Consider the following 21,186-nt stretch of genomic DNA (forward strand, 5'->3'; position numbering starts at 1 on the left):
TTGGGGTGAGAGAAGGAAAACAGGATGAAAGACATGCTGTGGAAGAGAGACAGAGGTTAATAACAGATATGATTCAATGCAGAGAGGTCTATTAACACATACTGAGTTATAAAGGTGACTGGAAAGGAAAAACTCAATGCATCATGGGAATTCCCAGCAGTCTACGTCTATTGCAGCATAACTAAGGGAGGATTCAGGGTCACCTGGTCCAGCCCTAACTATATGCTATAGCAAAAAGGAAAGTTTTAAGCCTAATCTTGAAAGTAGAGATAGTGTCTGTCTCCTGAATCCAGGCTGCCGGGGGATTCCCATGATTCACTGACTTTTTTCCTTTCAAGTCACCTTTCTCACTCACTATGTGTTAATAGACCTCTCTGCACTGAATCATACTTGTTATTAATCCACAGCATGTCTTATTAATCCACAGCATGGCTTACAAAAGTATTCGGCCCCCTTGAACTTTCCCACATTTTGTCACATTACAGCCACAAACATGAATCAATTTTATTGGAATTCCACGTGAAAGACCAATACAAAGTGGTGTACACGTGAGAAGTGGAACGAAAATCATACATGATTCCAAACATTTTTTACAAATAAATAACTGAAAACTGGGGTGTGCGTAATTATTCAGCCCCCCGAGTCAATACTTTGTAGAACCACCTTTTGCTGCAGTTGGATTCCATTAAAATTGATTCATGTTTGTGGCAGTAATGTGACAAAATGTGGAAAAGGGGGACGAATACATTTGCAAGCCACTGTAAGTACACAGAGAGATAATGAGGGGATGAGGAACAGCTGGGACAAATCAGACCTAACAAGACAAGGGGAAACAAAACTAGACACACTGGATATAGGAAAAGGACTTTCACAATAAAACAGACATAACAAGGGTAATCTAATAAACAAATGAACTTAGCTAACCTAAAGAACTTATAAATAAACATCGACATCCAAACAAACTAAAACTTAAAACGCTGGGTCAACAGAGCCAGGAAAGTGACAGTAAAATCATTTATTATACATATTATACTTATTTTCTTAAATTGCTTATCTATTATCTGTATTTTCACCTGGGGGTCTAGGGGTGCTGCTCTTCTTTTCATAACAAATTAGGACATGTTTATGATAACACACTGACAATATCAAGACAAATTTGGCCTTACTCCATCAGTGAACAGCATGCCCATGCTAACTTAAACTAGACCAGCAAGCTAACCACATGTGTACCAAGTGTTACTTAACAATAGGTACCAAACAAATTCACGGAACGAAATTAACTGTAACAGCAGTTTGCAAAACATTGTGACAGTTCTCAAGTGTTCCTACCTCAAATACAGCACGTGTTGCTGTGTTTTTGTTGTTAAATGGACGAGGAGAGCCCGTGGCTGGTGAGAGGATGCAGCATTTTGTCAGTGGAGCATAGAACGACGTCCGTGATTGGTCAACAAGTGAGTAAAGATGCATCTGATTGTTCGAAAGCCTCAACCAAAGAGCTGCTGGTCACGGCAAGATACAAACTCGCTTGAGCTCTGCGTGAACGGCACATCCGGGACCTTCAGCACTCGGGAGAGATTTATCTTGACGTATGTATTTATCTTTGATATCCATGCTTCGACGCACACTTCGCAAGGTAGAGTTGTATGTTTAACAAGCTAATTAACGTTAGTTAAACGGAATTAAAACAATGCACAATCGATTTGAACAAACTGAAAGTGGTGAATGATGATAAATGTTAAAAAATTACTTAAGATTTATCTTCAACAATAGATATTAGAAGTTAAATTTAACTGTTCTTAAATTCCCACTGGAGTTAAAGGGACCTGCGGCCTAGCATGTGCTCTGCATCTTCAACTGCAGAGACAGTGAGCCTAAGCTCTTTTTAAGTGTAGCTAACTGCAACACACATTTTTTTCAACACAAGATATGTTTGGGGGGATTTAAATGATAATATTAATGTTTTCGTATTTAGCACAAATCAATAGTATTATAGTTATTCGCTCACGGTCTGGGTTTCTGGCCCAGCGTTTCTGACTTTATTCTAAAGTTTTTGAGTTTCTTATGTTTGGTGGCGGGTTAGTTGACTTTGGCATAACGTTATTAACATCGTTTTAAGGAATTTATGTTAGGGCTGTATATTACCACGTTTGTATTTTCATGCCATGTTTCCTGTTTTATTTTGAAAGAGTCTGTTGTGTTCAGTTCATTAATGTCACTTCCCTGTTGTGTCAATAGAATCATTTGTGCGAGCTACTACCATGCTGTCCCTCCATCCTGTCTCAACCTCCAACAGGAAAGTAGAAGTCCTCATATGGTAGGACCAGTGATTGTAGTGTGTGTTACATTGTTCTCATATTGTTTTAAGCTGTGAAGGACATGAGTGTGTTTAAGTAGAAGTCCTCATATGGTAGGACCAGTGATTGTAGTGTGTGTGTTACACTGTCCTCATATTGTTGGGTAGCAGAACTGTACAGTGTTAAGTTTCTATAGAATCTGGTATAAGGAAGTCAGATCCTTCTGTAATAATGTTCACTGATACAAATATGATCTGTAGTTAATTATTTAGTCGGGATTTACAGTACAGAATGTTTCTGACATTATATTGTTGTCTTTTGTTGCAGACACCAAGTGCTGAGGTCCTGTCTCAACCTTGTACAGACCAATTGGTGAGTGACATACCCACTTCATTCTTCCAACAGGTTACACATTATTTTTTTGTATTTGGTATCAAGTATATGTGTCAGTTGGGCCTAGTGCATAAATGAAATGCACTTTGATTGTATTAAAACAATCAGTTTGAGTCAAAGTTAACCAAAATCAACATTAGCATTAGGAGAAAGTAATTGTCTATACCATTTGTTAGTCCAAACTTTCCCTTAAAGCATCAGCTTGATCTTTATTCTGACTACATTTGATATTTTTGTCCTTTTACACATGTTTTTGTCCATTTAACCTCCCACTGATCAGTTTACATGATTTAATTTCTGGGGAAATAGATGGCTTTACATCAGTGTTGGGTTTAGAGCTTTTATTGACAACAGCAGGAGAAGTAAGAAGTCAGGAACATGAACTCTACATGTGTTCAGTCGTCATGTCCTCATATTGTTTTAAGCTGTGAAGGACATGAGTGTGTTTCAGTTGCCTTCCTCGTGTGGTGGGACCAGTGATTGTAGTGTGTGCTACATTGTCCTCATATTGTTTTAAGCTGTGAAGGACATGAGTGTGTTTAAGTAGAAGTCCTCATATGGTAGGACCAGTGATTGTAGTGTGTGTGTTACACTGTCCTCATATTGTTGGGTAGCAGAACTGTACAGTGTTAAGTTTCTATAGAATCTGGTATAAGGAAGTCAGATCCTTCTGTAATAATGTTCACTGATACAAATATGATCTGTAGTTAATTATCTAGTCGGGATTTACAGTACAGAATGTTTCTGACATTATATTGTTGTCTTTTGTTGCAGACACCAAGTGCTGAGGTCCTGTCTCAACCTTGTACAGACCAATTGGTGAGTGACATACCCACTTCATTCTTCCAACAGGTTACACATTATTTTTTTGTATTTGGTATCAAGTATATGTGTCAGTTGGGCCTAGTGCATAAATGAAATGCACTTTGATTGTATTAAAACAATCAGTTTGAGTCAAAGTTAACCAAAATCAACATTAGCATTAGGAGAAAGTAATTGTCTATACCATTTGTTAGTCCAAACTTTCCCTTAAAGCATCAGCTTGATCTTTATTCTGACTACATTTGATATTTTTGTCCTTTTACACATGTTTTTGTCCATTTAACCTCCCACTGATCAGTTTACATGATTTAATTTCTGGGGAAATAGATGGCTTTACATCAGTGTTAGGTTTAGAGCTTTTATTGACAACAGCAGGAGAAGTCAGAAGTCAGGAACATGAACTCTACATGTGTTCAGTCGTCATGTCCTCATATTGTTTTAAGCTGTGAAGGACATGAGTGTGTTTAAGTAGAAGTCCTCATATGGTAGGACCAGTGATTGTAGTGTGTGTGTTACATTGTCCTCATATTGTTGGGTAGCAGAACTGTACAGTGTTAAGTTTCTATAGAATCTGGTATAAGGAAGTCAGATCCTTCTGTAATAATGTTCACTGATACAAATATGATCTGTAGTTAATTATTTAGTCGGGATTTACAGTACAGAATGTTTCTGACATTATATTGTTGTCTTTTGTTGCAGACACCAAGTGCTGAGGTCCTGTCTCAACCTTGTACAGACCAATTGGTGAGTGACATACCCACTTCATTCTTCCAACAGGTTACACATTATTTTTTTGTATTTGGTATCAAGTATATGTGTCATTTGGGCCTAGTGCATAAATGAAATGCACTTTGATTGTATTAAAACAATCAGTTTGAGTCAAAGTTAACCAAAATCAACATTAGCATTAGGAGAAAGTAATTGTCTATACCATTTGTTAGTCCAAACTTTCCCTTAAAGCATCAGCTTGATCTTTATTCTGACTACATTTGATATTTTTGTCCTTTTACACATGTTTTTGTCCATTTAACCTCCCACTGATCAGTTTACATGATTTAATTTCTGGGGAAATAGATGGCTTTACATCAGTGTTGGGTTTAGAGCTTTTATTGACAACAGCAGGAGAAGTAAGAAGTCAGGAACATGAACTCTACATGTGTTCAGTCGTCATGTCCTCATATTGTTTTAAGCTGTGAAGGACATGAGTGTGTTTAAGTAGAAGTCCTCATATGGTAGGACCAGTGATTGTAGTGTGTGTGTTACATTGTCCTCATATTGTTGGGTAGCAGAACTGTACAGTGTTAAGTTTCTATAGAATCTGGTATAAGGAAGTCAGATCCTTCTGTAATAATGTTCACTGATACAAATATGATCTGTAGTTAATTATTTAGTCGGGATTTACAGTACAGAATGTTTCTGACATTATATTGTTGTCTTTTGTTGCAGACACCAAGTGCTGAGGTCCTGTCTCAACCTTGTACAGACCAATTGGTGAGTGACATACCCACTTCATTCTTCCAACAGGTTACACATTATTTTTTTGTATTTGGTATCAAGTATATGTGTCAGTTGGGCCTAGTGCATAAATGAAATGTACTTTGATTGTATTAAAACAATCAGTTTGAGTCAAAGTTAACCAAAATCAACATTAGCATTAGGAGAAAGTAATTGTCTATACCATTTGTTAGTCCAAACTTTCCCTTAAAGCATCAGCTTGATCTTTATTCTGACTACATTTGATATTTTTGTCCTTTTACACATGTTTTTGTCCATTTAACCTCCCACTGATCAGTTTACATGATTTAATTTCTGGGGAAATAGATGGCTTTACATCAGTGTTGGGTTTAGAGCTTTTATTGACAACAGCAGGAGAAGTAAGAAGTCAGGAACATGAACTCTACATGTGTTCAGTCGTCATGTCCTCATATTGTTTTAAGCTGTGAAGGACATGAGTGTGTTTAAGTAGAAGTCCTCATATGGTAGGACCAGTGATTGTAGTATGTGTGTTACACTGTCCTCATATTGTTGGGTAGCAGAACTGTACAGTGTTAAGTTTCTATAGAATCTGGTATAAGGAAGTCAGATCCTTCTGTAATAATGTTCACTGATACAAATATGATCTGTAGTTAATTATCTAGTCGGGTAGCAGAACTGAATGTTTCTGACATTATATTGTTGTCTTTTGTTGCAGACACCAAGTGCTGAGGTCCTGTCTCAACTTTGTACAGACCAATTGGTGAGTGACATACCCACTTCATTCTTCCAACAGGTTACACATTATTTTTTTGTATTTGGTATCAAGTATATGTGTCAGTTGGGCCTAGTGCATAAATGAAATGCACTTTGATTGTATTAAAACAATCAGTTTGAGTCAAAGTTAACCAAAATCAACATTAGCATTAGGAGAAAGTAATTGTCTATACCATTTGTTAGTCCAAACTTTCCCTTAAAGCATCAGCTTGATCTTTATTCTGACTACATTTGATATTTTTGTCCTTTTACACATGTTTTTTTCCATTTAACCTCCCACTGATCAGTTTACATGATTTCATTTCTGGGGAAATAGATGGCTTTACATCAGTGTTGGGTCTAGAGCTTTTATTGACAACAGCAGGAGAAGTAAGAAGTCAGGAACATGAACTCTACATGTGTTCAGTCGTCATGTCCTCATATTGTTTTAAGCTGTGAAGGACATGAGTGTGTTTCAGTTGCCTTCCTCGTGTGGTGGGACCAGTGATTGTAGTGTGTGCTACATTGTCCTCATATTGTTTTAAGCTGTGAAGGACATGAGTGTGTTTAAGTAGAAGTCCTCATATGGTAGGACCAGTGATTGTAGTGTGTGTGTTACACTGTCCTCATATTGTTGGGTAGCAGAACTGTACAGTGTTAAGTTTCTATAGAATCTGGTATAAGGAAGTCAGATCCTTCTGTAATAATGTTCACTGATACAAATATGATCTGTAGTTAATTATCTAGTCGGGATTTACAGTACAGAATGTTTCTGACATTATATTGTTGTCTTTTGTTGCAGACACCAAGTGCTGAGGTCCTGTCTCAACCTTGTACAGACCAATTGGTGAGTGACATACCCACTTCATTCTTCCAACAGGTTACACATTATTTTTTTGTATTTGGTATCAAGTATATGTGTCATTTGGGCCTAGTGCATAAATGAAATGCACTTTGATTGTATTAAAACAATCAGTTTGAGTCAAAGTTAACCAAAATCAACATTAGCATTAGGAGAAAGTAATTGTCTATACCATTTGTTAGTCCAAACTTTCCCTTAAAGCATCAGCTTGATCTTTATTCTGACTACATTTGATATTTTTGTCCTTTTACACATGTTTTTGTCCATTTAACCTCCCACTGATCAGTTTACATTATTTAATTTCTGGGGAAATAGATGGCTTTACATCAGTGTTGGGTTTAGAGCTTTTATTGACAACAGCAGGAGAAGTAAGAAGTCAGGAACATGAACTCTACATGTGTTCAGTCGTCATGTCCTCATATTGTTTTAAGCTTTGAAGGACATGAGTGTGTTTAAGTAGAAGTCCTCATATGGTAGGACCAGTGATTGTAGTGTGTGTGTTACATTGTCCTCATATTGTTGGGTAGCAGAACTGTACAGTGTTAAGTTTCTATAGAATCTGGTATAAGGAAGTCAGATCCTTCTGTAATAATGTTCACTGATACAAATATGATCTGTAGTTAATTATTTAGTCGGGATTTACAGTACAGAATGTTTCTGACATTATATTGTTGTCTTTTGTTGCAGACACCAAGTGCTGAGGTCCTGTCTCAACCTTGTACAGACCAATTGGTGAGTGACATACCCACTTCATTCTTCCAACAGGTTACACATTATTTTTTTGTATTTGGTATCAAGTATATGTGTCAGTTGGGCCTAGTGCATAAATGAAATGTACTTTGATTGTATTAAAACAATCAGTTTGAGTCAAAGTTAACCAAAATCAACATTAGCATTAGGAGAAAGTAATTGTCTATACCATTTGTTAGTCCAAACTTTCCCTTAAAGCATCAGCTTGATCTTTATTCTGACTACATTTGATATTTTTGTCCTTTTACACATGTTTTTGTCCATTTAACCTCCCACTGATCAGTTTACATGATTTAATTTCTGGGGAAATAGATGGCTTTACATCAGTGTTGGGTTTAGAGCTTTTATTGACAACAGCAGGAGAAGTAAGAAGTCAGGAACATGAACTCTACATGTGTTCAGTCGTCATGTCCTCATATTGTTTTAAGCTGTGAAGGACATGAGTGTGTTTCAGTTGCCTTCCTCGTGTGGTGGGACCAGTGATTGTAGTGTGTGCTACATTGTCCTCATATTGTTTTAAGCTGTGAAGGACATGAGTGTGTTTAAGTAGAAGTCCTCATATGGTAGGACCAGTGATTGTAGTGTGTGTGTTACACTGTCCTCATATTGTTGGGTAGCAGAACTGTACAGTGTTAAGTTTCTATAGAATCTGGTATAAGGAAGTCAGATCCTTCTGTAATAATGTTCACTGATACAAATATGATCTGTAGTTAATTATCTAGTCGGGATTTACAGTACAGAATGTTTCTGACATTATATTGTTGTCTTTTGTTGCAGACACCAAGTGCTGAGGTCCTGTCTCAACCTTGTACAGACCAATTGGTGAGTGACATACCCACTTCATTCTTCCAACAGGTTACACATTATTTTTTTGTATTTGGTATCAAGTATATGTGTCATTTGGGCCTAGTGCATAAATGAAATGCACTTTGATTGTATTAAAACAATCAGTTTGAGTCAAAGTTAACCAAAATCAACATTAGCATTAGGAGAAAGTAATTGTCTATACCATTTGTTAGTCCAAACTTTCCCTTAAAGCATCAGCTTGATCTTTATTCTGACTACATTTGATATTTTTGTCCTTTTACACATGTTTTTGTCCATTTAACCTCCCACTGATCAGTTTACATTATTTAATTTCTGGGGAAATAGATGGCTTTACATCAGTGTTGGGTTTAGAGCTTTTATTGACAACAGCAGGAGAAGTAAGAAGTCAGGAACATGAACTCTACATGTGTTCAGTCGTCATGTCCTCATATTGTTTTAAGCTTTGAAGGACATGAGTGTGTTTAAGTAGAAGTCCTCATATGGTAGGACCAGTGATTGTAGTGTGTGTGTTACATTGTCCTCATATTGTTGGGTAGCAGAACTGTACAGTGTTAAGTTTCTATAGAATCTGGTATAAGGAAGTCAGATCCTTCTGTAATAATGTTCACTGATACAAATATGATCTGTAGTTAATTATTTAGTCGGGATTTACAGTACAGAATGTTTCTGACATTATATTGTTGTCTTTTGTTGCAGACACCAAGTGCTGAGGTCCTGTCTCAACCTTGTACAGACCAATTGGTGAGTGACATACCCACTTCATTCTTCCAACAGGTTACACATTATTTTTTTGTATTTGGTATCAAGTATATGTGTCAGTTGGGCCTAGTGCATAAATGAAATGTACTTTGATTGTATTAAAACAATCAGTTTGAGTCAAAGTTAACCAAAATCAACATTAGCATTAGGAGAAAGTAATTGTCTATACCATTTGTTAGTCCAAACTTTCCCTTAAAGCATCAGCTTGATCTTTATTCTGACTACATTTGATATTTTTGTCCTTTTACACATGTTTTTGTCCATTTAACCTCCCACTGATCAGTTTACATGATTTAATTTCTGGGGAAATAGATGGCTTTACATCAGTGTTGGGTTTAGAGCTTTTATTGACAACAGCAGGAGAAGTAAGAAGTCAGGAACATGAACTCTACATGTGTTCAGTCGTCATGTCCTCATATTGTTTTAAGCTGTGAAGGACATGAGTGTGTTTAAGTAGAAGTCCTCATATGGTAGGACCAGTGATTGTAGTATGTGTGTTACACTGTCCTCATATTGTTGGGTAGCAGAACTTTACAGTGTTAAGTTTCTATAGAATCTGGTATAAGGAAGTCAGATCCTTCTGTAATAATGTTCACTGATACAAATATGATCTGTAGTTAATTATCTAGTCGGGTAGCAGAACTGAATGTTTCTGACATTATATTGTTGTCTTTTGTTGCAGACACCAAGTGCTGAGGTCCTGTCTCAACTTTGTACAGACCAATTGGTGAGTGACATACCCACTTCATTCTTCCAACAGGTTACACATTATTTTTTTGTATTTGGTATCAAGTATATGTGTCAGTTGGGCCTAGTGCATAAATGAAATGCACTTTGATTGTATTAAAACAATCAGTTTGAATCAAAGTTAACCAAAATCAACATTAGCATTAGGAGAAAGTAATTGTCTATACCATTTGTTAGTCCAAACTTTCCCTTAAAGCATCAGCTTGATCTTTATTCTGACTACATTTGATATTTTTGTCCTTTTACACATGTTTTTTTCCATTTAACCTCCCACTGATCAGTTTACATGATTTCATTTCTGGGGAAATAGATGGCTTTACATCAGTGTTGGGTCTAGAGCTTTTATTGACAACAGCAGGAGAAGTAAGAAGTCAGGAACATGAACTCTACATGTGTTCAGTCGTCATGTCCTCATATTGTTTTAAGCTGTGAAGGACATGAGTGTGTTTAAGTAGAAGTCCTCATATGGTAGGACCAGTGATTGTAGTGTGTGTGTTACATTGTCCTCATATTGTTTTAAGCTGTGAAGGACATGAGGACATGGGCCCTCTGACCACCACCAGTAGGCAACGGGTGAAGTGTCTTGCCCAAGGACACAATGACCAAGACTGTCAGAGCCGGGGCTCGAACTGGCAACCTTCCGATTACAACTCTTGAGCCCCTTAGCCCCTTAATTTTAGAATTACACACTGCCTAACGCTGACTTTTCCTACAATGCAGAGAAAAAAGCAAACAGACCTATTGCATGCATTGATTCTCATATTTCACTGTTACTTTTCAAAGGCTCAAGAACCAAGTATTCTGGGGTTCCAAGCCACACACTTTACTCAGCTGCCCTGGACAACATGAAGGGCACCTCTGCCTCAATCACCCTGGACAACAAAAACATTAGCAACACTTCACCAAGAAGGGGTAAACGCACCCAAATACAAAATGTTTTAGCTGAATATACTTGTGATCAAAGGACAAGTTTATTGTTTTCAGACATGACACTATTGAGAGCTTTTATCATAAATCCTTTCATCTCATTTGATTCCCAGCAGAACACAGCACTTCAAATGGTTCATTCCAAGCATCCTTAAAGGAGCAATAAGCAATATCTTTTCACTGCTAGGTGTGCTGTTGTGCACTGCCTGTAAACCAAACCAAAGTCTATGGCTGGAGATCAACACAGAGAGAGGGATTATGACTTCATGCTGTACTCCAGATGTAATTACACCTCTAGTTCTTCACATAGCCATTTTTAATTCCTTCAACCTAAGTATGATGAATTTTGCTTATTGCTCCTTTAAAGTGCTCCAGTAGAAAGCAAGGTTTAAGAACATTTTGCATTCACATTAAGATATTTTCTTTTGTTTCCATTTATGACAGCTGGGAAGGTGAGAATCAAGTGGACAAATGATGAAGTGAAGGTTGCTGAGCGGCACGTTTCACTTCATAACAAGCTGCAAAGTACCAGGTAAAAAGGAATGTGACTGCTGCCTCCAAGCAGAGCCAGCAGCTCTGAAAGGCAGAGACTGGGTTCTCATAAGGTACTACATCCACAACAGGATCATAGCATTAAAAGAAAGATGCAAGAAAAAAAGAAACAAGCAAGAGAGATACTTTGTTACTTCCACAGTTATGTCAGTATTGCAGTTTTCTGTATTGCATTGTTCTTACTCATAAATCTGTGGTTTATGCTGGGTGCTTTTTGCAATTAAATGATAAGAAAGGCAGATAATGTTCCACGTTTTTATTCACATGAACATTCACTACAAAATGAATTAATGCATTACAATATTAAGACTTAAAAAGTAGACTGACCACATTTGACCTATGTCTTTTTTTAAGTCTCTACACAGCTCAGATTTACTGTTTTATTAACACATAAATGTCTGATATTTCTGTCAGAAGTTACCCGACTGGTGAGCATTACTATTGTGCATCCATGCCTATTATATTGTAATCTCAAAAGGAGCCAAGCTAAAAATACAGAACCTACCCTTACCTGGTCCTTATAAGTCATGTATACTTGAAAATTATGTGTTTCCATGGGCTTCACAATTCACCTAAACATGAAATATCAGTGTGTGACCTTATGGTACTCATAAGTCACATAAACCTGACAGTGTCCTCACAAGTAGCAGTAAATTCAGGTTTGACCAAAATTTAGCCCTTGCCAAAATCTCAACAGATGGGCGTGTTCCTGGAAGCATGGGTCAAACCTTTTGTGATTCCCATGCCTCTAGGACCTTCGGAAAGGCACGTTCCCATTTGTCACATTTTTGTCATACGTACTGATATATCACGAAAACACGTATGTGTGTGTGTGTGTGTGTGTGTGTGTGTTGGTGGGTGGGAGGATGAAGAAGCAAGGTAAACCGGTTACTCATTACTAAAAAAAGTACAAGTATAATTTCTGTCTTCTTTCTTTTAAAGGTACAGTGTGTAAAATCTCACCACTAAATGTCAGTAGATTGCAGATCGCAGTCAGTTCAGTTTGCTTACTGCTCCAAATTCAAGAGAGTAATCCTCTCTACGGTGACCGCTGACAAACAAAATATTTAAGGATCAAAGTTTTCTGAGTTATAAACTGTAACTTTCTCTTCTGAAAACGGTAGTTATGAATTGAATTGTTAGGAAGTGAAATCGTTTTTTTGTCACAAAAAGGAACCTTTCTAATGGTACCAGTAAGGCTGGTAAAATGAATTATAGTATTATGCCTGTGATTATGCTTTTGTCATCCAAAAGAGAAACTTTTTTTTGTTGCCTTGTCTCTTTCATTTGATTTTTGCTTCTTCGGTGATGATAAATGTAGGTATGATCCCTCATATCTTGTATCTGAAGGTGCAGTGGTGGATTAAAATTTGAGTTTGGCTTACAAGTCCCTTGTCCTCCACTTTGGTGTTATGCGTATGGGGTTGGTTTATAGCCACATGCATAAAACGTGATTAGGTGAAACACTGGTGTCTATCTTGGTCATCGTATTCAAGATGGTGGGCCGACATAGCTGCCTACACAAATCTGCGCCCCCTGGTTTGTATTATTAATGGATTAATTATAAGTTTGTAAGAACATATCAATTTGTTAGAAAATATAAGCAAGAGTTTAAATAGCATAGCAGTACAGTAAAACCCCAAACCACAATGACAAATAGCAACATTAAAAATACAGGACTGGCAACATATTTCTATGCATATTCAAAATTTCTGATATGCAGAATTCCTAATCCCTTCTGTGTTTATCTATCACCCTTCTTCCTCACCTTGTTTTCCGTGTCTCTCCCACTTTCCTCCATCAAGTCATCTCCTTATATTCGCATCTCTCACTATCTTCTCTTGGTCTTATGATACTGTATTTCCTCCACCCCTCTTAACCTTCACCAATCACCTCTTCCTCACTTGTCAGGGTTCGTAACTATGCCACCCTTTTGTCACACCAGGCGTGCAGGGACAGCCCCAGCTTGAATATTTCAAAAGGGAGCAATCCTCAACATGACCCTATCATCTGTTTCCTCCTCTGATCCTCCATTTTCCCCTGTCAGGCTTTCTTAGTCAGGGGCCTCGACGGCTTTTATTCCCACTCTCTCATGGGAATAAGAGATCCCTCTCTACTAGAGGTCTTGATCTCAGTTGCTGTACTTCTGAGTACAGATTTTGAATCAACACACTTACACGCATGGTAGATAAGGAACCATTCTTTTCTTTTTCTATAGAAAACTTACATATGTATATATATATATATATATATATATATATATATATATATATGTGTGTGTGTGTGTGTGTGTGTGTGTGTTTCTGCACTATACTAGAGGGACTGTTCTTCAATACATATTCCCTCATTTGGTGGTTTGAAAAGTGAAGTCTAACATGTTGCTCCAAAGTCTCCCACAGGTGTTAAATCTCAATCTGACTGCGAGGTCATAGAGTATGATTCACATCATTTATTCATTCTTGCCCCACTTTTTAGTGACCTCTCCAGGGCTTTGGATCAAAACATTCATCCTTACAGCGAACCAGGATAGATGTTTAAAATGTTTCGTTACAGGATAAAAGTGATCACTCGGAAAAACTTTGTATTGATTTGGCGATAGATGGATTTAAACAAAACCAGAAAATGTCCCCCACAACAGAGCCACCACATCCCCTCAGTGTAAGGGGATGCATTTGGATTTCTGAATTTCTTGCTTTTCCATCATGTCTTGCGGGAATTTAGAATAAGAACAACCTGCTACTGTCAGCGTACCTCCAGGCAATAGTGTTTTAGCATGACTTTCAACTAAAATAGCTCTTAAGACTACTGTATCACCAGTGTTTTGAAGGAATCAGGAATTTTCTATTTTTTTTCTGTTAGAATTTAACAGATCAGACATGACAAAAATACAGTTAACATGATTAAAGGCAGTCTAAAGTGAAGCTCACACAAAAACAAGCCCAAACAACCTTGATTACATTTACAAACACTGCTACAAAAATGGGTCAGACTGTGTTCATAAAAAGCGGTCTGATCCTTGGTAATCAGCAGAGAGAGTTATAGTAAAAGAGTACCGGCAATTTCCATTTTGTAATTTTCAAACCAGCATGAGGATCGTCTGTGATTATGATGCTGGTGCATCAGTGGGGGGAAAAGTATGTTTCATAATGCTAAACCGAACATTTTTTAAGGGTAAGTTTCAGAAAGGCTTTTTAAAAAATCATGTTATCATGCCAGTTATATCTTGGACCTTCAGGCAATGGATTCCAGCAGAGAGGCCCTGACTTGAAAATGCTTTAAATTTGTCCAGCCTTTAAACCTTTAATGCTAATTGCCAGCTCGTTATTGATTCTTGGACTCTAGCTGAACTTCTTTACATAATTCACAGTTTATAATAATCTTTATTTATTTCTAGGTGCGACCCCTCAGTTCATTCATTGTCTGAAACAAGCTGTTTTATCTCTTCTCTGTTAAAACCAGCTGTCTTCAGATTGGCTGCTCTTTGCAAACAGAAGGTTTGAACCTCAGGTGGGCGGGGCTTCTATATTTACCAGTTAAAGTGAGGACTCTTAGGCACATTTAGGTACTGATCTTTGGCACTGATACTTGGTATTGTACTAAGAAATGAACTCACTAAATAATAAACTTGCTTATTCTTAAGCAATTATATTCTTCTTAACTCATATTTCAAAGAATCCTAGAAGAGATAATCCCCTTGTTATTACTGTCCATATCATTCTTATACCAGAGATCTCACACCACAAGTACACAAGCTATTTGTTTTTCTTTTGAGCACTGTTGGTCATGAATGGAGTGTCTGTACAGACCGCCTTCAGCAGGTTCTCCTGCAAATCTTTAGCGATTCAGTTTCTACTCATCTCTTGTTTTCTAACATCTAGAATTTTTCTTTCTTTCACATCCATGAAAGCCTGCTCCCTGAATTTGAACTGATTTTGCCAGCTGGTGTCTCCTGGAACTTAAAGCGTCTTGGTAGTCCCACTTTAAACCATTGCCTTTTTTGTGTAATAAAAAGAGTCCTCGTCAGCTTTTGAGACACCTTGGACACCTGTAACACTGAATAAGTGCTTTCTTATGGATTTTTTCAAAGTTAAATTGTAACAATTTGTTATTCTAACATACTCCAAGGTAATTAGAACAATTATACTCAGGAGATGGACGGTAATGATATGGCTGTGATGGGGAAAAAAGCATAAAAATGGAAGAATAATAACTATGCAGGTGTTAATAATTTTCATATTCATTTTCATTTTTATTATTATCAAACTTCTACATTTTAATGACATTTTCACTGAATTTTCGACTGTGTTATATTGACTAATCAAACAAAAGACAATTAAATGTCAGGCCACAGACTGAACGACAGGTTGAATTTAACATCCTGCTGCAGCCATCCGTATTCCTGTGGGGACAGAATGCTGTGATAGCATTGCAGCGTTTGAAAGGAGGAATGCTGATATATAGTCCCTTCTGCTGTTTAGGACGCAGTCAAGAGAAATTAGTCAGTGGCCCTGAGTCACTGTGAGAGGGTTGAGAAATGCAAATCTTATTGCCCAAGCACATTTACTGCACTGTAAAATTGTCAAATAGCCATTTTCAACAATCGCTGACGCTTTGATGGGAAAACTTCAGGTCACTTGAGGTCATTTAGAGAGAAAAAAGAGCCCTGTGATGCTGCAGTAGGTGATGTTTGTCATTTTCCATTCAAGGGAATTGCTGCGGAAGAGTTCAGTGGGCCTGCAAGAGTGATAGCAGCGAGGATCAGAGAGATTTGACATCTGCAGCACGAGAAATTGCGGGTTGTTTGTAGTACTTACAAAGAAAAAAAAAGATCTGGATAATCTGTCCCCTCTCTCTGTCCCTCTTGTGTAATCTGAGTAATCTTTATGAGTGAGTACCCAGGTCTGTCTGACAAGGTTACGCTTCCTCCTGTATTACACCTGAGAGACTCATCGTTGCTTCTAAAAGAAAAAACTGTAAACTCTGAAATAGCTGTGTTTGAGCACAGCTCCGGAGAGGCTGATGGTGTTTATGGGGTGGGGTTACTGCAGTTTGCTATCCCCTGAATGTAATCAGAAAACACTAAAGCAACCTGATAGTGTAATAAAAAAATATATAATTATTGTTTGCTCTAAAATAAGTAAGAGATAGATATAACTACCCTTTGAAGTATGCTTTTTGCTGCATTTGTCAGGTTTTTATTTCTTTGTTTGCTGACTGGATTCTACAGTATCCGCTTTCCGTTAAACTCCTGGTTTCACTGACGTATAATACACAAGGAATTAAAACTATATAAAACAATAAGATCACTTTCTGGCCATTTTTGGGTGAAAATGAAAGCTGCCGTTTGAGAATTTTAAATGTAGGTAATCATGCTGAGTGTCTTAAAATTTAGTGTTATGGATATTTTGTTAAATCACTAATGGCCCTTGGAAAATCTTGGGGTTTAAAGCTCTCTTTGACGTTGTATTACTGTGTGTAACGATAGAGCTTAAAGCTGGGTTATTCACTATGTCAGATTAATGTGTGAATTTTATTTGTTCCTCTATCTCATTTTCTCCAAATGTGAAACACTTGGTCCAACATTTTATAAACCCAGCATGGTGCTTCTTATAATTAAAGAACCCATCCAGACGTCTGCAAAGATCTATAAAATATCCTACTTGGACTAATAATTTGTCTCTTTTTTTGTTCATAAATGAGTCCGATTAAAAAAATGAAATGTCGTCCTACCTCTGTAGATGAATGAAAACTGATATGTGTCACTGCATTCAGCTAACTTTAGCTACTGGATTCTCAGTGTATGTACAAAGCAAGATTCCATATCAGACTTCACTGAAGTTGTCTGTTGAAGCAGGCCTTCCACACTACTGCTTCTTCTTTCAGGCACAATAAATCAAAGACACAGAGACATGACTCTCAAAGAATGCTGAATTGAAAAGTGTGTCTGCAGCAGCAAAGGCATGCAGTTTTTATGTTCTGCTGACCATTGAAATTACAGTGACTTTAACTAAAGCTCCACAATAACTGCCCAAAAAAGTGGCATTTCACATTGGTGCCAAGTTTCCAGAACTGAAGAATAAATCATTTGGCACAGTAAAGGTCAAACATCAAACAAAAGTAAAACTCACCAAAACACAGTTCTGATGGATTTTAATATGACTACCTGAATGATTACACATTAATTGATCTAACCAATTAATATCATACTAACAATATGGCTGGAGGGATGGTGATGACAGTTTGCCTGCTGACTTAGTCAGAAGGTCATGGATGAATTGCTGTGATATCTGAACATCTACTTGATGTATTGGAACGAAACAAAAAATAATGAAAAGATTCCCACAGAGCCTCAGTGACTTTGACCTCCAGGTGACTTTTATTAGACCAAAACAGTGCGAATGAAATTAAGGGTTTCTAGTGAAATGTCTCTACTACTTCTAAATGGAACACAGACATTCATTTTCCATTTGTGGTTTTTGCATTCGAGTGAATGTCTCCTTTACTTTTGCACCATCATCGGGCCATGTAATGTTTTGGTTTCCTGAGCAATTATTAGTTCTCTTATCAGTCTCAGCTGTAAATTTTACAGTGCTACATAGAAAGCCTTAGCACATTGTCAAGCTAAACTAAGACTATTAACATGAGTAAAATTATTTGCTAAACATTAGCGTACTGTCATTGTGAACCTGCAGTGTCAGTGTCAGATAGAGCTGCAAGCTTTCAAAACTGGGTTTAACTGTATGTATTTTTATATGACGCTTGGAGAGTTTTTTTTACGTATATTTATGTTGATGCCTACATATCTGTGCTTTTTTTCTGATTCAACAGAGGGACAGGAAGTGAAAGTCGGTGAATACAATGCAATTGCTGATGTGCTGGACCTCATCAACAACTCCATCAGGTTCCAAGGTATGTGGCTGTGTGGGGAATCTAAAACTCACTAAAGAAAATCTGTTGATTATTCCAATTTTTTTAACCAGGATGTTTCAGTAAAGACTAAAACCTTAGCTGCTCCTTTTATGCTCACTTATGCTCTTGAACACAAACTCCTTCCAACTAACATCAATATACAGACCCACTCAGACAACACCACCACTCAGTGGAGGAACTCACCTCCCTAAACTGTTCTCTCACAGCTAAATTATTTACCAGTACATTTTTCTTCAACCCCTCCCATGTTTCCCTGTGTTGACATACTTTGTAATTTGTGCGATGCTCAAAGCCATTTTCTGAGCCTTTCTCCACATACAGAAAGTCTAAGACTGTAGCTTCTAAAAAGCTTGTTTCCACATCGCTGACCACGGTAAGTGGAAATATGTAAGATGATGCTATTACGATCGATTGGCATACTGGAGATAGAAAAATACAGCAAAAAAAGGGAAAAGAAAGTGCAGGATCCTAAGAGCCATTATCATAGAGACACTTAACTAGTGGAAACTGGGGGACCAGGAAATTATCTCTAAAAATAACCGATGCTACTGCAGCATCACTATTCATTGGAAGAATTGAAGTTAAGACAGTTTTATTTTATGCTTTACTATGATAAAATAACTGTTTTGCTTATATCACAAACCTTCTTTCTTGTAGGTGTAGAGCCACCGAAGGATCGGACGTTTGTGCGTCTGCAGAGGCGCCACATCAACGTGCCGCTCTACAGTATCCTGTCCACCATCACCATACTAGGCATGCTCATGGCTGGGGCCTTCCTGTTCTTCAACATCAAGAATCGGAATCACAGGTCAGCACAAGTTGTACAACTGGCCAGAGAAGGTGAAATTTGTCGATGTAGAGTGGAAGGAAGAAGGTAAATTATGGACTAGTCGGAAGAGAGAAGTAGTGGTAGAAGAGTCTGAGGAGACTGAATGGTATTGAATAGAGATGGCACGATACCACTTTTTAATGTCCGATACCGATTCCGATATCATAAATGTGGATATCTGCCGATACCGATATGAATCCGATATAGCGTATTTTGTAATCAATAAAACTGTTTTTTATAAATATCTTGCTGCATTTGGTATAAGTTCATACTCAAGTTTTAAAAAACAAGAGACTGAAGCTATTCTGTTATATCTGTATGCAAAAAATACACTCCACCCAAAACATTTTATAGTTCAGCAACACTGATCAATCTGATAAATTTAAACCTACACCAGCCTCCCTATTCTGGTATTTTAAAGAGTACTTACAAACCTAACTAATAGGGTTGCCAACTCCCAGCAAAAGTATTAGGGAACCACCCCCCGCCATTAATCGATGTAATCAACTTTAATTTAATGCAAGTATAAAAACAAATGCACAGAAATCAATTATTTTTCTACAACATTTAAATAGATTCAACATCTTTCTTCAACAGAATTGCAGACTGCACAGATGGTACCTTCCCAAAGGAAAAAAGCACTATAGCTTACTAGGGTGTATATTAGACTTATTAGTTACTATATACAGTAATGGATTTCTATACATTTAATCAGATGACCACTTTTGTTGTAAGATTCAGATAATTATTTATTCAAAGTTTTTAAATCACATAACAAAGAAAAGTATTTCTTTGTGTCCCCCTTTCCCTGTTAATGCCCTACTTGGCCCCCCACAAAACTTTGCTAGATCCGCCCCTGCACAGTTACCAGCTGTCAGCTACTTAGAAAAGGATCCTGGTGTTATTTCTCAGAAACGGTTCATAACTTCCCTTCAACTCATTCATGTCACCTAAAAGGTAAACCTGTTTCTCCATCACCTGTTCAGCTCTGATGATTCAGTAAGGACATCTCCTGGTTTCATCTGCATGTTTCCCTCTCACCAGATAACCAAACTGACATCATGATCAGCACTTTTTACAGCTGTGGCTCCAGCAAACATCAGCTGATACTAGAAAGTAATATTAAATACATTCTCACAACAGCTGATCACGCTTAAACGTGCTGCTGTTGTTTATCCGCTTGTCTCCTCTTTCTAGCGCAAAGTGGGCGATAAACAAACAAGAAAGACGGGACTTGTGGCAGAAAAGCCAATCAGCTGATCATTGATCAGTTTCATGTTTGAAGTAATAACAGGAGAGGAAGGGGGAGAGAATGAGAGAAGTAGATGCAACTGCGCAGCAAAGACAGAATAACTCCAGCTTTGTGTCCATTTTTTAATTCTAGCTGACGTGCGGGACAAATCGCTTCCTTTTCACCTCAATATAGAACTCCGATGGCCAGTCCAGTTGTGGATCCATATATCAGTTGTTAAGCTTAACGTGGAAATACTATGCAAACATTCAGGGATGAACTCACACACTTGCTTTACTTCTCTGGGATAGTTTTCGCCGAGATGAAATGCTGCGGTTAGGAAGCATGTAGCGAGGCTCCAAATGCTCCAACAGACCGCCGACAGGTCTCACAGACAACAGCCGCTCTATCACGTGACACATACTGCTCCGATGCGCCATGTAGCGTGTTTTGTGAGGTGATTTTGTGATACTTCGGATCGGATTACATTATTTATTTCTCTCCGATATCCGATCCAGTAATTTAGGTCAGTATCGGACCGATACCGATACGTAATATCGGATCGGTCCATCTCTAGTATTGAAATCAAAAAATGATGAAGCATGAGCATAATGATGAACTATTTCTGGAGAAATACTATTATTTAGCAGCTCTCACTTTGTATAAGATTAAACTCTACTCTATCATCATTTGAATCTCCTCTAATCCTTTATTCTTTTCTTTTCAGATTAATCAAGATGTCCAGTCCCTACATGAATAACCTGATCATCCTTGGAGGCATGCTCTCCTATGCATCTATCTTCCTGTTTGGTCTGGACGGAGGTTTTGTTTCTGACAAAGAGTTTGAGACCCTCTGCACCGTGAGTCCTCTTAAGAGTGTTCTCCTATAAATAAAATAATGAATAAAGGCAAGAATGTAAAATTAGCCTCAATTAGAAAGGAGAAAAAAATACCCATCCACGGCCACACCACCAAAGTATATTTTATTAGTCAAAAAAGAGATGCAAGCTTTATGTCTTTGTTTTAAATCAAT

General features: G+C 37.6%; 2 protein-coding genes across 4 annotated transcripts in view; both read left to right on the forward strand.

Moving 5' to 3' along the window:
- gabbr2 (gamma-aminobutyric acid (GABA) B receptor, 2) overlaps positions 1–21,186 on the forward strand; it is a 196,123-nt gene that overhangs the window by 116,806 nt on the left and 58,131 nt on the right. The window contains exons 9-11 of the mRNA XM_006787722.2: positions 17,992–18,072; positions 18,751–18,901; positions 20,881–21,013. Coding sequence (XP_006787785.1) covers positions 17,992–18,072; positions 18,751–18,901; positions 20,881–21,013 — 365 coding nt within the window. The remainder of the gene's footprint in view (positions 1–17,991; positions 18,073–18,750; positions 18,902–20,880; positions 21,014–21,186) is intronic.
- Positions 1,373–11,407, forward strand: LOC148096745 (uncharacterized). 3 transcript variants are annotated; one of them, XM_087835354.1, is made up of 14 exons: positions 1,373–1,586; positions 2,236–2,314; positions 2,622–2,666; positions 3,462–3,506; positions 4,209–4,253; positions 4,956–5,000; positions 6,541–6,585; positions 7,288–7,332; positions 8,128–8,172; positions 8,875–8,923; positions 8,998–9,008; positions 10,482–10,596; positions 10,799–10,893; positions 11,056–11,407. In XM_087835354.1, exons 1-14 carry the CDS (start codon positions 1,462–1,464, stop codon positions 11,065–11,067), a joined length of 801 nt encoding a protein of 266 aa, XP_087691480.1. In that variant the 5' UTR covers positions 1,373–1,461; the 3' UTR covers positions 11,068–11,407. The 3 variants fall into 3 exon arrangements, 1 of the variants encoding a protein (XP_087691480.1); XR_015717136.1 differs by lacking the exons at positions 1,373–1,586; positions 2,236–2,314; positions 2,622–2,666; ... (6 more) ...; positions 8,998–9,008; positions 10,799–10,893 and adding an exon at positions 9,620–9,664 and having other exon boundaries at positions 8,874–8,919; positions 10,468–10,596; XR_015717137.1 differs by lacking the exons at positions 1,373–1,586; positions 2,622–2,666; positions 3,462–3,506; ... (8 more) ...; positions 10,799–10,893; positions 11,056–11,407 and adding an exon at positions 1,599–1,633.

This window comes from Neolamprologus brichardi, chromosome 22 (genome assembly GCF_056152115.1).
Source record: "Neolamprologus brichardi isolate AB-2024 chromosome 22, ASM5615211v1, whole genome shotgun sequence".
In the NCBI taxonomy this organism is placed as follows: Eukaryota; Metazoa; Chordata; class Actinopteri; order Cichliformes; family Cichlidae; genus Neolamprologus; species Neolamprologus brichardi.